The 14,148-nt window shown below is 46.7% G+C and overlaps 1 protein-coding gene across 1 annotated transcript in view; it reads right to left on the minus strand.

Moving 5' to 3' along the window:
• PTDSS1 (phosphatidylserine synthase 1) overlaps positions 1–14,148 on the minus strand; it is a 68,648-nt gene that overhangs the window by 12,811 nt on the left and 41,689 nt on the right. The window contains exons 7-9 of the mRNA XM_055546612.1: positions 13,672–13,813; positions 11,044–11,156; positions 8,309–8,374 (exon numbers count right to left, since the gene is read on the minus strand). Coding sequence (XP_055402587.1) covers positions 8,309–8,374; positions 11,044–11,156; positions 13,672–13,813 — 321 coding nt within the window. The remainder of the gene's footprint in view (positions 1–8,308; positions 8,375–11,043; positions 11,157–13,671; positions 13,814–14,148) is intronic.

Raw genomic sequence — 14,148 nt, forward strand, 5'->3', positions numbered from 1 at the left:
ATATATATATATATATATATATTTAATTAAAAAGGCTATTTTACTGTTATTCCTCTCTTGTTTTTCTTCAGATTATTTTTTTAGAGCAGTTTTTCAGGCTCATAGTAAACTTGAGGGAAAGGTACAGATTTCCGACCTTTCTCTGCCCTCACACATGCACAGCCTTCCCCACTAGGAATATCCCCCACCGGAGCAGCGCATCTGTCACAAAAGATGAACATAGTCACCCAAAGCCCATAGGTTACCTCAGGGTTCACTCTGAGGGTGGTGTACATTCTAGGGGTTTGGATAGATGTTCAAAGTGTAACGTATCCACCACTGGGCTTCCCAGGCGGTGCTAGTGGTAAAGAACCTGCTTGCCAAGGCAGGAGATGTAAGAGATGCAAGTTCAGTCCCTGGGTTGGGAAGATCCCCTGGAGAAGGGCATGGCAACCCACTCCAGTATTTTTGCCTGGAGAATCCCATGGACTACAGTTGCAAAGAGCTGGGCACAACGGAAGTGACTTAGTGTACATGCATCTACCATTAGAGGGTCAGACGGAATAGTTTCACTGCCCTAAAAGCCCTCTGTGCTCTGCCTATTCATCCCTTTATTCCTCCCCAGGAATAAGTTATTTTTCATATCTTCCTTCCTCACAGACCACAATCTCAGTGTGTATATTTTCATAGCTACAGACCACTTGATGTCATCTCGGCCAGAGCCATCACGACAGGTGGACAGACACCCCCTTGGTTGAGACCCTGGCAGGGACAGGAAACCCACCACCTCTGTGGGCAGCTGCTTCTGCTCTTTCAGTCTCTTTAGCTTTGGGGAAGTTGTTCCTTATCTCCAGCGGGTACCTGCCTCCTCCCGCCCCAGTCCTAACTCTGCCCTCCACAGTCATACAGGGAGCGTGAGCCTCCAGGTGAGGCTTTCAGTAACTTGAAAGCAGTGATCACATTCCCTCACAGCCATCTAGGAATTTCCAGATTTAATATGTCCAGTTCTGCTGACAATAAAAACCCTTTATCCTCTACATCAGTAAGGAATTTTGCTAAATTAAAAAATGTTTAAAAAAAAACTTTCATGTTTTACTCTTGAATTAAAACGTCAAAGAAAAAAGCCAATCTTGTATTATGGAACTTCATTTATGAATATTAAAATCAGATCTTTATTACGGTTCAGAAATTGAAGGTAAGAACTGAGGAGGTGGGGTAACACAGCTCACCCCTTCATCCCAATGACTGCCCAGAAATGGCGACCTCTGACAAGGCCACGCTGGGTATTCCTTGCTCAGGAGGGAAGCGAGAAGCAGGGACTGGTGCTGTTGCAGGCATAATCTCTGAAAAGGCAGGAAGGGGCCCGAAGACCCCAGGCCCCCTCCCCACTGCAGACACAGAGGTCACTGCCACGGTCAAATGGATGGACAGCTCTAAACAGCTGAACACCTGGAGTCAGAACCACCAAAGCAGAAAGTCTCCAGTATGGATCTCTAGAGAGTCTGGGGTGGTCTTGTCCCCCGGGGCAAACCAAACAAGGTTTAGGAGTGGTTGCCTGAATTTTTAAAGACCACCCTCACACACACACCCCGGCCCAATAAAGCACAGCCCTTGTGAGAAGGCCTCATTTCAGCCCAGCATCGTGGGAGGCCAGAGGGAGCAGGGCTGAGGTTGGCAGTCGCCCTGAGGTTGAGACCACCAGCCGACACTAGAGGGCAGCAAAGCAGCTTCGGGAAGGGCTCCTGTGGGCGGACACAGAAAGCAACGCAGCCTGGGCTGGGCCGGCCTGAGGGACTGCAACCTGAAGGAAGTCTGCCCACCTGCCCTGAGCGGACAGAAGAGCAGGCTTTACTGTGACAGGCGTCTAATTAGTCAACTGACCGAGGCACCCTTGGAGAGCTCGGTGACCAGCTGATTAGAGCTGTGTTTCTCAGACTTCTGTGACCTGAGTCGCATGGCAGGAAACACAATTTTCATCTTGTCCCCTCTCCCACACACACAACCTGCCCCAAAACACACAAAACTGTCCCCTTGCTCTGACATTTTCCTACCCTATTTCACTGTCAGAAAAATGCTGGTCATGACTCACTCAGTTGACTTCATAACGACCTGAAATTTGCTCTAAAGACTATTGCTTTTCAATCAGGAACTTCAGGATGACTTGTTCCCACATGCTGAGGAATCTTAGCTGACCTGTTGTCCATGGAGGTGCCCTTAAGTAGAGACTGGGTGGGGGAGGGGTCAGGATGGAGGGGAAGGGGCAGCGTGAGGTCACGAGGTGACACGGGTCTTGAAGGCCACCCCAGAGCTCGGCTTTCAGTCTGAGGGACCTGAGAATCCTGGGGGTGTTGCAGCAGAGGGCTGAACTGGATTGATTTTGTGGAGACTCATTTTGGCGGCTGGAAGAGAACTGCTGTGAGGAGACCGTGGAGCAGGGTGAGGACCTGGAGGAGATATGGGATGTGGGGAGCAGCAGGAACGGGGATGCATCACGCCAGCCATCCACGGACCCCTTACCCAGCAATGCTGGCCTTAGAGGGAGTCCTGAAACGTAACACCCTCCTGGGAGGTCAACATCACTTCCTTATGGGACTCAAATTGCTGTTGGCCTGGGGCTTGAGGCCAAAGGCCTGGGTACTGTGGGAGCCTCTATGAAGCCTGGCAGCTGAAGCAACACCAACCACCTCACCCTGGGCAGCCCCTCCATGGTACTGCCCTCAACTTAGAGCCAATTTCAATCTCAGATCTTGACCAGGCTGAGCAAGGTGGCCAATCTGTGGCTGGATGGAACCCAGGACTCTCCCTCCCCTTCATGCTTGTTGCCGTCCTTATCGTGAAAGAGCATGTTCAGTTCAGTTCAGTCCCTCAGTCATGTCTGACTCTTTGTGACTCCATGACTGCAGCACGCCAGGCTTCCCTGTCCATCACCAACTACCGGAGCTCGCTCAAACTCATGTCCATACAGTCAGTCAAGTCATCCAATCATCTCATTCTCTGTTGTCCCCTTTTCCTACCTTCAGTCTTTCTCAGAATCAGGGTCTTTTCCAATGAGTCACTTCTTTACATCAGGAGGCCAAAATATTGGGGTTTCAGCTTCAGCATCAGTCCTTCCTGTGAATATTCAGGACTGATTTCCTTTAGGATGGATTGGTTGGATCTCCTTGCAGTCCAAGGAACTCTCAAGAGTCTTCTCCAACACCACAGTTCAAAAGCATCAATTGTTTGGTGCTCAGCTTTCTTTATAGTCCAACTCTCACATTCATACATGATTACTGGAAAAACCATAGCTTTGACTAGACAGACCTTTGTTGGCAAAGTAATGTCTCTGCTTTTTAACATGCTGTCTAGGTTGGTCAGCTTTTCTTCCAAGGAGCAAATGTCTTTTATTTCATGCAGTCACTATCTGTAGTGATTTTGGAGCCCCCCAAAATAAAGTCTCGCAGTTTCCATTGTTTCCCCATCTATTTGCCACCTCTTCTTAATATCTTCTGCTTCTGTTAGGTCCATACTGTTTCTCTCCTTTATTGTGCCCATCTTTGCATGAAATATTCCCTTGGTATCTCTAATTTTCTTGAAGAGATCTCTAGTCTTTCCCATTCTTTTGTTTTCTTCTATTTCTTTGCACTGATCACTGAGGAAGGCTTTCTTATCTCTCCTTGGTAGTCTTTGGAACTCTGAATTCAAATGGGTGTAGCTTTCCTTTTCTCCTTTGCCTTTAGCCTCTCTTCTTTTCTCAGCTATTTGTAAGGCCTCCTCAGACAACCATTTTGCCTTTCTTTTTCTCTGGGATGGTCTTGATCACTGCCTCCTACAGCATCACAAACCTCCGTCCATAGTTCTTCAGGCACTCTGTATATCAGATCCAATCCCTTGAATCCATTTGTCACTTCCACTGTATAATCATAAGGGATTTGATTTAGGTCATACCTGAATGGTCTAGTGGTTTTTTCCTACTTTCTTCAATTTAAGTCTGTATTTGGCAATAAGGACTTCCTGATCTGAGCCACAATCAGCTCCCAGTCTTGTTTTTGCTGACTGTATAGAGCTTCTCCATCTTTGGCTACAAAGAATATAATCAGTCTGATTTTAGTACTGACCATCTGGTGATGTCCACGTGTAGTGTCTTCTCTTGAGCTGTTGGAAGAGGGTGTTTGCTATGACTAGTGGGTTCTCATGGGCAGGAGGCAAATCAACTTTGGGCTGCCTGAGGTGCTTCTGCCTGGAGTGAGGCTGGCCTCTCATAAATAAAAACGACCTTAATGCAGAACCCGGCATCAGGAAATCCTCCGCGGATGGAACAAGAATGCATCAGTCTTATTGAAACTGGGGCACAAAAGCTCTCGGCCTGGTGTATGTGAGCTGGGTAGACAAGTCAACCTCGAGCAGAGACCGCTCTGTCTGTAGCACCTGGTTGCACCTGGATTCCCAAGATGCCACAGCCTGTGTGCGTCCTATAGATGCAGCCCTGCAGCTGCACAACACGCTCTGCCGCGAGGGCTTGGGGCGAGGGTCAGTCACTCTCCGGCGGCCAGGAGCTGACTCTCCACCAGTGGAAACAAGCCGTGTATACAAGGGACGCAACTATGATACAATCCCACAGGGAGCCAGGAGCCACTGCAGAACTTCAGGAGGCGGTTCCGGTTCCTGTTCGGATGAGTTCCGGTTCTGGTTAAGATGAGTTCCGGTTCCGGTTAGGATGAGCAAACACACCTTTGGGGAGGAAGTGAACGCTGAGCTGGGCCTTAAGGAGGTAGAGAACTCTTTCAGTTGTGCTCCATGGAACATCTGGACTTCCTAAGAAGCCCCGGGGCAGGATGGAGAGGGGGAGAAGGGGGCAGAGGGTCCTGGGTGGCACGCCCAGAACGATCCTGCTCAGTTGTTTTGCTGTATATCAGGGTTTGGAGCAAGATATCATTGGAGAAAAGGGATGCAGTTGCTGAAAAAAAATTTGTGACTATTGCAGAGGACTGGGGCTTGGCAGTAGGTGTTTCTGAGCAAAGGAGCAGGGAGCAGCAGGAAAAAGGGTCTGGAGGAGGATGGGATGGAGAAGAAGACACTAGAAAAAGGAAATGCGAACGTGGCAAGGATGCTGCCCTTGCAATGTAAGTGCTGAGGGTGGGAAACAGAGACGCATGTGGACCAGAGGGAAGGCAGTATGAGAGGCTGTGAGCAAAGGTCGGCAGGAAGATGATGGTGGCCTGGGAGTGCTGTGGAAGGTGGAGGAGGCAGGTAAGGCCTCCTCCAGTTGTCCATTCCCTCCAAACACTCCCTCCTCCTGTAAGGACACTGAGCTGCATCCTGTATCTACCCTTAAGGAGCCTGGAAGAACAGCAGCATAATTACAAGAAGTTGCAGAGGGGAGAGGGGTGGCGGGGAAGCCAGCAAAGGAATCAGACACAGCAGAAACGGAGGAAGAAAACCTGCAGGGCAGCTGCTGCAGGAGGAAGAAAACAGTCTGGAGATGTGGCAGACGCTGCGGAGAAGACGGGAGAGACAAGGGTGGAGAAGGACATGCCAACGTGGAGCTGCCCTTGGACAACGTGATGTGCAGAGGAGTAGAGGCAGAAGCTTACTGTCTTGGGTCACCAGCAGGGCTGGGACAACTTGGGAGAGGAAGCCAGTGTGGTGAAAGGCAGTTCGGACAGCAACCGGGCTCCAGGCCTCGACCCTGGGGACCATCAGCTCTGACCCAACCCCTGGAGACCCAACCCAAGAACTTGCCAGAGGAGGAAAAGTGGCTGCTCACTTCTGTTACAGCCACAGCTTGGATCCCTTCCAGGCCAAAGGATCCAACATCTTTTCTTCATCATCCAGCCCAATGCTCTCCTTTGGAGGCTCAGAAACTCAATTATAATGGGGAGGGGAGGGGGAGAAAGGTGAAGATGAAGATGGTTTCACGTGCACATCTGGGCAATCTGTCCACCTCGATCTGGCCCTGACACCCATGAAGATGTAGTAACCAGAAGAGGTTCCCCCACTCCGACTTCTCCCCATGGGTTCCCATTCTCTGGATGGATGGAGTCCTGTCTCAGTTGGGCCCAGGATATTTAGGGACAAAAGGCTGTAAGTTCAGCTCCATGGCACAACTGCAGAGCCCACATTGAAAGTCTGTATTTCATTACATATAGCAGCAATTAATGCCAGCTTTTTGAGGGTGTAACATTTACAAAGGAGAAAAGTGCCCAGTACATGGGCTTCACCTCTGTTCCCTTGCATCTCCATACTGTGATAGAGCCAAAGTCATCCCAAAAGAAAACTATAAAGCATCAACTAGCTGTTAAAGAAGGGGTTTCTCTGGTGGCTCAGTGGTAAAGAACCCACCTGCCAATGCAGGAGACACAGGTTCAGTTCCTGGATCAGGAAGATCCCCTGGAGAAGGAAATGGTGACCCATTCCAGTATTCTTTCCTGGAGAATCCCATGGACAGAGGAGCCTGGTGGGCTATACAGTCCATGGGGTCACTAAAGAGTCAGATATGACTTAGTGATAAAAACAAAGCTGTTAAAGGAAGTCAGACATTTCAGTGTTTGGTGTTTTGACAGAAGATGAAAGAAACCAAAAAAATGAAGGTGACCAGAGGAAGGAAGGAAAAGAAGATGGGAGGTGGTGGCCTCTGAGAGGCAAACAACAGAGAAAAGACTGGAGGACAGGCCTCCTGCAGCACCATCACGGGCCCACCATGCCGACCAGACAGAGGCTGCTCCTGCCCGTTCACACACCAGGTGGGTCCGCCCTGCATGATTTATGAACAGGGACTTGCTGTTTTTCAGCACAGTCCACTAATCTCAAGGTCCACTGACCTTGACATCACCATTCTGGGAGTCCTTGATTCTCAACAGAGCATCCTAAATCAGCCAAATGACCTCGCATTTATTTCAGATCATTTGCATTTGACCTTCTTTCACCATTTTCCAGTAAGGGGCAGCTTTTCTGCGTTTGCTTCCACCCTTTTGCCTAGTTCCTCTAGGCTATTTCTCCCACCACAGGGATTAAACTTTCAAGATACCAGATTAGGGAGAACTACCTGTCTCTCTGATCCACCATCTCCTTTTTCCTCAACAGGTGACTAGACAGAGTTCTCCCGTCGCAGCAGAGTAAGACTGTGGCAAGGACTTATAAATGTGAAAAGAAAAATGCACATGGAAAGAAGATGCATGGGACAGAGGAAAAGCTCAAAGGCAAAAAAGATCCCCAGTCCTTGGACAAGACAGTAAGAAGGCAACCTGCCTTCCCATGACAAAAGTATGTAAGAAGTCTGGTAAATGTAGATTCTCTTTCCCACAAGAGCAGTCAACAATGGAAACTGAATCCATCCTATTACCCTTTAAGCTACTTTGGGTAGGAAAATCAGCTTACACCATAAAGCCTGCCAGAAACAGTGACAAAGGCCTTTTGTCTGTTGGGAAGAAGGCGGTGGGAAACTTGAGCAACCCTTCCAGAATCTGGGTGAGAGCTGGATACACACACACACACACACACACACGTTCGAAAGGAATGACAATGTAATGTAATCTGCGAGTATCTCTAAACAGTTGATGTCTTTGGATGATCTTTAGTTTATTCTTTTCTACATTATCAATATGCATTACATGGAAAAAAAGATTCCGTTTAAAAATCTGTTGTGGTTTTCATTGGATTTTCTTTATGCTCAGTTTAAAATCTAGATCAGGTCCTGAATTTAAGCTCCTTGAGTGACAGAACTTCACACACAGACGTGCTGGACGTCTCTGGAACTTCTGTTGCTAGACAGCTTGGTGAGATGTGGATGGTGTTATACCGAGGAAGCGATTACCTGAGATACTGAACAGCATTTCATGTTTAATACTGGGGGTGAAACTGGATAATCTATGCTTTCCTTTAAATCATTTAAGTAATTATAAATTCAGATACAGCATTTTTATCTATAATAAGATGATAAATTGTGACCATGTGGCTACGTGTTAGTTTTCTTTGGGACAATAAAACCAGACCCTTTCTGGTGTGAAAGTAACATGAAGCATGGTCAAGCCCATCACAAGACGTTGTCCCAAACTTACCATCGATTTCAGACGGAATTCAAACAATTCATTTCCTAATTTATTTCAGGAAACAAGGCCTCCAATTCTATGTGGAAAATATCTTTTGATTTCCTACTGTCTTTTAAAAAAAATAATTTCTACCTCCTCTTTCTGTAACTTGCCAGTTAACTAGTCTAAATTTAAATCAGAAAATGAATGTTAAAAGCGCAAGACACACAAAAATTGCACTGAAAGGCAGTTAATGCAGGGTCAAGAAAGAACTCAAGAAATCTACAGACATAAGTGGTTTCAAATGATAACAGATTACTCACCCAAACACCCAGCACTGTGTTCCCACGCGTTTGCACTGTGTGTCGGTGAGGTAAGCGTAGTACTGTCTGAAAGAACAAAGGTAGAATTCACTGAGAGCCTCTGGAAAACCAGCAAGCCAATACAGAACTAAATCACTCTGACAGTGTGACTATAAAAATTGTCTGCCTTGTTCCACATACTCAAGCTGCCTGGTCTAGTTCTATTCAAAAGAATAGGAAGCCAGTGCCTGCTGAAACCTTCCTGTAAGAGGCTAAGAATTTCGACTGGGATGGAGGGAGGTGGTTTAAAGAGCCAGATTATTGGCAGAGGCAGTCTTGATTCAGAGGCAGACTCCCACACTCCTGAGCCAAAGTCACCCCAGGTGGGCGCTTCAGTCTCTCTCCATAGAGGCAGTTCCAGAAGCTCACCTACACTGTCTCTGTCTCCTCTGGCTCTCTCCAGGACAAAGGCTGCTGACTGTAACCAGGCAGGAAAGCTATACATTTTGGCTCTCAGAAATATTTCAAGGTGACTGGCTACACGCCCAGTGCTCATAGCCACACGTGGGAGAGGCAGTCTATAGGTCAACACAGGCTGGGAGTCTTAGAGCTGCCCCTGAAACTCGACCCATCCCTGGAGAGGTGACATCTGAACCAGTGGGTTAAGGGCTGGGGTTAAAGACTCCCCTTTGAGGGTTTGAGGAAAGCTATGAAAAAGGCACATAAAACATGCACACAAAATTCTGCATTAAACTTCAGAGGGTTCACGAATGCCTAAAGCTCATCCATGAACTATCGGCTCTGTAGCCCAAAGTGAAGAATTCTAGCTGTAAAGAATTCAGGTTTTCCTCTAACTTCACATTTTCATTACCTAATTTCCTTTTACCAGTTCAGCTACTTTACTAATTGCATCCATGCCCTTATACTGCACATTATATTAGACTAAAAGAATATTCACTCAAATGTCTTCTCAAAGCAGAGTCATATGAAAGTCTAACCAAAAAAGAAGAAAAGAGAGACCTGGTAAGTATATATGATTTATACTGAAGCCTGAGTTTTCGCTTCTTTCTGGGCCTGCCATTGACTCATCAGAACCTAAAATCCATTAGCATTTCCATCTTTCCAAGAGGCTTGTCAACCATCTCCTTAGCCTCAAGTGATGTAGGAACAAAGGAAGTGGTTAATTTTTAAACAAAAAAAGAATCGTTTGAAAACCCATACAGTTTGGCAAAAATTTTAAGGAGGTCTCAAAAAGTCCAAACACTGGATTTTTAGTTTCTGGTTGAGTCTCTAGTTTTTGCTGTGAAATATTTAACAATAAGAAAATTTCATGATAAATCACATGTGATTTGCTCTTCTGTTTTCTAAGAGATTTCTTTTCCCACTTATTTGTTGATTGCTCCTAATTTTATGAAGGAACTGCTGCTAATCTTTCCTGAAATAACAGTAAGCCTCAAATTACATCAAATTTTAAATATGATAAGGAGGTGCCAACCCACAAAAAGGAAAATTGCATACATGAGATAACTATTTCAGCAGATCACCAGTCCATAAAGTGCCAAAGGGCTGCAGTGTACCAACTGTTACCTTCCTGTATATATTAATATATATTTGTAATAATGAATGAGAACAATAAGAAGTGCTAGCTGGGGGTGAGGGCTATGTCTGACCAAGGAAAACACCCACTTCTCCTTGGCAAACAGGACACTCTACTTGCATAGGTCGCTCACACATTAAAAATAATTAAATTATCCCACAGTTTCCAAAGAAGTTTACTTTGAACCAGCAGTGTAGAGACTTTGGGTGTTTCTACTGAAACAATGAAGAACAACTGTTCTACTGATCAATGCCGAGACTCCATACTAGTTATAAAACCCTAATCGCTCTTTCCAAACAGGAACAACAGAACAAAGGAAAGCGTTTCACTCTGAAGTTCACTGGGATGGGTCAGTGTGGGGGACTCCAGTCTCTGAACAGCACCTCATCTCTAGGGTCCTACATGAATCGTGACTCCAGGGCAAGGACAGCTTCCCTGGAGGGTGAACACCCAAGCTTGTCCCTGCTGTCCTGGAGGACCACAGGAAGGACATTTGAGAAAGGAAATTAACTGGCTCTAAAGGAACTAATAAAGTTTCATTCTAAAAATAACAACATTTATGACTTCAATCCACCGTAAAAATGTTTGTATTTTTTGATAATCTCGTGAAGAAAACCTCAGTATGTCTCTCCCTCATTTTGTTTTAAATAGGATGCTATAGGGGAAACAAGGGCTTCCCAGGTGGCTCAGTGGTAAAGAATCTGCCTGCCAATGTAGGAGATACAGGTTGGATCCCTGGGTCAGGAAGATCCCCTGGAGAAGGAAATGGCAACCCACTCCCGTACTCTTGCCCAGAGAATCCCCATGGACGGAGGAGCCTGGCAGGCAATAGTCCATGGAGTCATAAAGACACAGCTTAGTGACTGAGCACAAGGGAAAGAATAGCAGTGAAGATCATAAAGCATAAAGGTGTTTGAATGTAATGGGGTGGTGTCGGTCTTCATGTTACTGAGGTTGGAGAAGCAAAAAGTTTTCTTCATGTTCTGGATATATAAGTCTTTTTGTTCCCTTGGAAGTATAATTGTCTAGAATGACATTCTCACGGAAAATCTGCTAGTTTATATGACCTCCTTTATGCTACACAGGAGAAATGATGGGCAAAATGACCTGAAAAGCAGGTCAACATGTTCAAATGACCGTCAGGCTAACACAGAATTACCTTACTGTGGGAGCCGTGATGCCACCAATAAAGAGAATTCGACACCAGCTTAATGGATGACTGGCTTGGAACACAAAGATATGTTTCAGGAAGAAGGTATTCAACTCGGTCAGCTGCAAAAGAAGGAGGCGTGAGTCAACCTGGTGCTTCGAGCTAAGTCATGGGCCTCTAGTCCTTCAATGGACACTCTATAGCTAAAACTAATTGGTATGTTCAAAGCATTTCCAGAAAATATATTGGGTCTCTTAAGAGTTTGGTGTTTAAGCCCAGGTACAGCCAGGACAACATGGGCACCAACCAAGCAGGGGTCCAGAGGAGGTGCTGGGTGCTGAGAGGGGCACAGGGGGCATCGGCCGTTCAGCGTGTTTCCAGGTTCACGTGACTGTGGCCTGGCTCACAGGCGTGAGCTGCTGGGACAGTCGGGAGGGAGATGCTTCAAGAGCAAAAGCAGGAACACAGATCTCTGCTGAGCAACACCTTTGCAGCTGGACAGAAATCAGGCCAGGTCGAAAAGACATCTGACACCAGGGAAGCAGGCTCTTTAATACCGAAAGAAGCTTGAGATGCTGTGCGTGACTGAGAGATGACTACGGGCTCATTCAGCTCGTGCCGGGGACCAAGCAGATCTTTGACGAAAGGCTGAAAGCTCTTAAAAGTGGGTGTGGGGGCTGGTCCAGGCTTCACCCAGCAGTGAGACCGCTCCCTCGGGGGCAGCAGCCAGTGCCACTATCACGCGACCCGTCCTGGCGGCACAAAACGTGTCTACCAGGAAATGCGCGCTCCGTGCCAAGAGGTCCCTCCTGTCCCCTCCAGATGAAGTGAGCAGCAGAGATTAGGAAAGGTCACCGCTTTAAGAGCACATGAGTACTTCCCTGGTGGTACGGTGGATAAGAATCCGCCTGCCAATGCTGGAGACACGGGTTCAATCCCTAGTCTGGGAAGATCCGGCATGCCGTGGGGCAATGGAGCCTGGGACCACAACCGTTCAGCTCGCGTGCTGCAATGACTGAAGTCTGTGCACCTAGAGCCTGTGCTCTCCAACTAGAAAGGCCCCACAACGAGAAGCCCAAGCACCACAGAGGACAGCAGACCCCTCACCGCAACTAGAGAGCCCGTGCAGCAACAGAGACCCAGGACGGCCAAAAATAAACACAATTATTAAGAAAAAGAAAAACGCGCATCACATGGACCAGCAGGTTCATTTCAGTGACCTAAAATGTGCATCTTTCCCCACAGGGCTGGTTTTCTTTTAATTTATTTTTAATTGGAGGATCATAGTGCTGATTTTAAGGATATAAAATAAGAACGGTTCACTCATCATCACCACGTATAGGAAACTGATCCCTGCATAGCGCTCACAATCCAGGGGACAGTGGGCCGTGGAATTCTGCCATCCTAGGAAAATCCAAATCCTTCCAAGGTCCTCACAATCAAAGGGAACCTCTCCCTGCCCTGGCACTGCCCCAGAAGGGAAAACTTGACCATCATCCACTTATGTAACCCCCCTCCTTTTTAAAAAGTTTTTTTGATGGGAACCATTTCTAAAGTCTTTATTTAAATTCATTACAATATTGCTACTGTTTTTTTGTGTTTTAGTTTTTTGGCCTCGAGGTATAAGGGATCTTCACTCCCTGGCCGGGGATTGAACCTGCAGCCCCCTCGGTTGGAAGGTGAAGTCCCGACCAGTGGACTGCCAGGGAAGTCCCTATGTGCCCATTTTATCCACTGACTTCCCCAAACCATGGCGACTATATACCTATTCATCCACACAGACTTCCACAGCCATAAACCTCATTTACTGAGATCCATATTATCGTTCTTCTGTGGACAAAGACTGTCTTTCAAGTGACACATGCCAATTTTCTCCTTGGCCAATTTTCTCCTTGTGTTAGGAGTATGTTGTTCATGTGTTCAAAATATAATGTCTGAAGATTCTGGAAGACAACTCAGGTGAAAACTAGTTTTCCTTAGCTACTCTCCCAAAGCTGTGGAACAATTAACCTGTGAACAGGAGGGTCAATAAAAAAGGCTGCCTCCAGGAAAGAGTTGTTTGGTAATCTCTTTCTGAGACCCTAGGCTGTCTGCATCATGTCAGTCTGCTTGGAAGGAGGGCCTCTCCCCACTGCTGATACCACTCCAGAGGACCCAGGTCCCCAGGGGGCTCCAGTCCCCTCAGGGAGCTTCTTTATTTAGCACTTCACCAATTACCTAAAGTGGTAACAGCTGAGGTACCATCTTAACACTCAAACACTGAGTCTGGACTATAAAAAAAAAAAAAAGCCTTACATTTGTTACTTTGGTCCTGAAAAGACCATTCTATGGATAGAAAGCAGTCCAATGCCTAAGCACTGGGTGATAGATGCTGAGCACAAGGTTTTTCCAGGGAATTTTAATCTGTTTCCAATTTGCAATTCAATGATCCATATTTTAAAACATCTTCACAATGAAGCAAGACTTAAGTGTAACAGCATTACTGTTGAATTGTTCTGCATGTCAGCTGTAGAACAGTACATCTTTTGATGCATGGAGCTGATAAGCAGTGTCAACTAGCATGAACCCTAAATCAATGGATGGTTTTTATGTTGGTTTTGTTTTTTTCCTACTTCTGAGCATCTGAAAAAAAATTACCTGCCAGATGATCATGAAAAGGTATATTCCAGCCACTCTCTGAAATGAAGACTTGGGGTCAAACCACCGCACGTAGGTCCAGCTGGCGGGAGTGAACTGGAGCACGGCTCTTTTGATCTTCCCAGTGGTGGTGTGGATGTCCCTGAAAGGAGAGAAACAGTTCTGCTGAAAATTCAGAGAGATAAGAAAGGACAAAAAAGAAAAAAAACTTCACTGACTATTTTACAACCAGTACCCAGAACAAAAGGTCCCTTCCTGTTTGAGCATCTCTCCAACAGCGGCCTCTGTTCACAGGTGAGGCGCTGAGAGCGTCACACCTGGCGGGGAGCCTTGGCAGGGACAGGTACGACGCAAAGGCCAGGCCACTGCAGGGCCATCACAGGCCACAGTCTGTGAGCTGGTGACGAGAGACGCCGAGGGACACTGAAGACAGCGACTTGTAGCTAGGCCAGGAAGGTGAGGATGCAGCAATGATGC

The sequence above is a fragment of the Bubalus kerabau genome, chromosome 14 (assembly GCF_029407905.1).
Source record: "Bubalus kerabau isolate K-KA32 ecotype Philippines breed swamp buffalo chromosome 14, PCC_UOA_SB_1v2, whole genome shotgun sequence".
Taxonomy (NCBI): domain Eukaryota; kingdom Metazoa; phylum Chordata; class Mammalia; order Artiodactyla; family Bovidae; genus Bubalus; species Bubalus kerabau.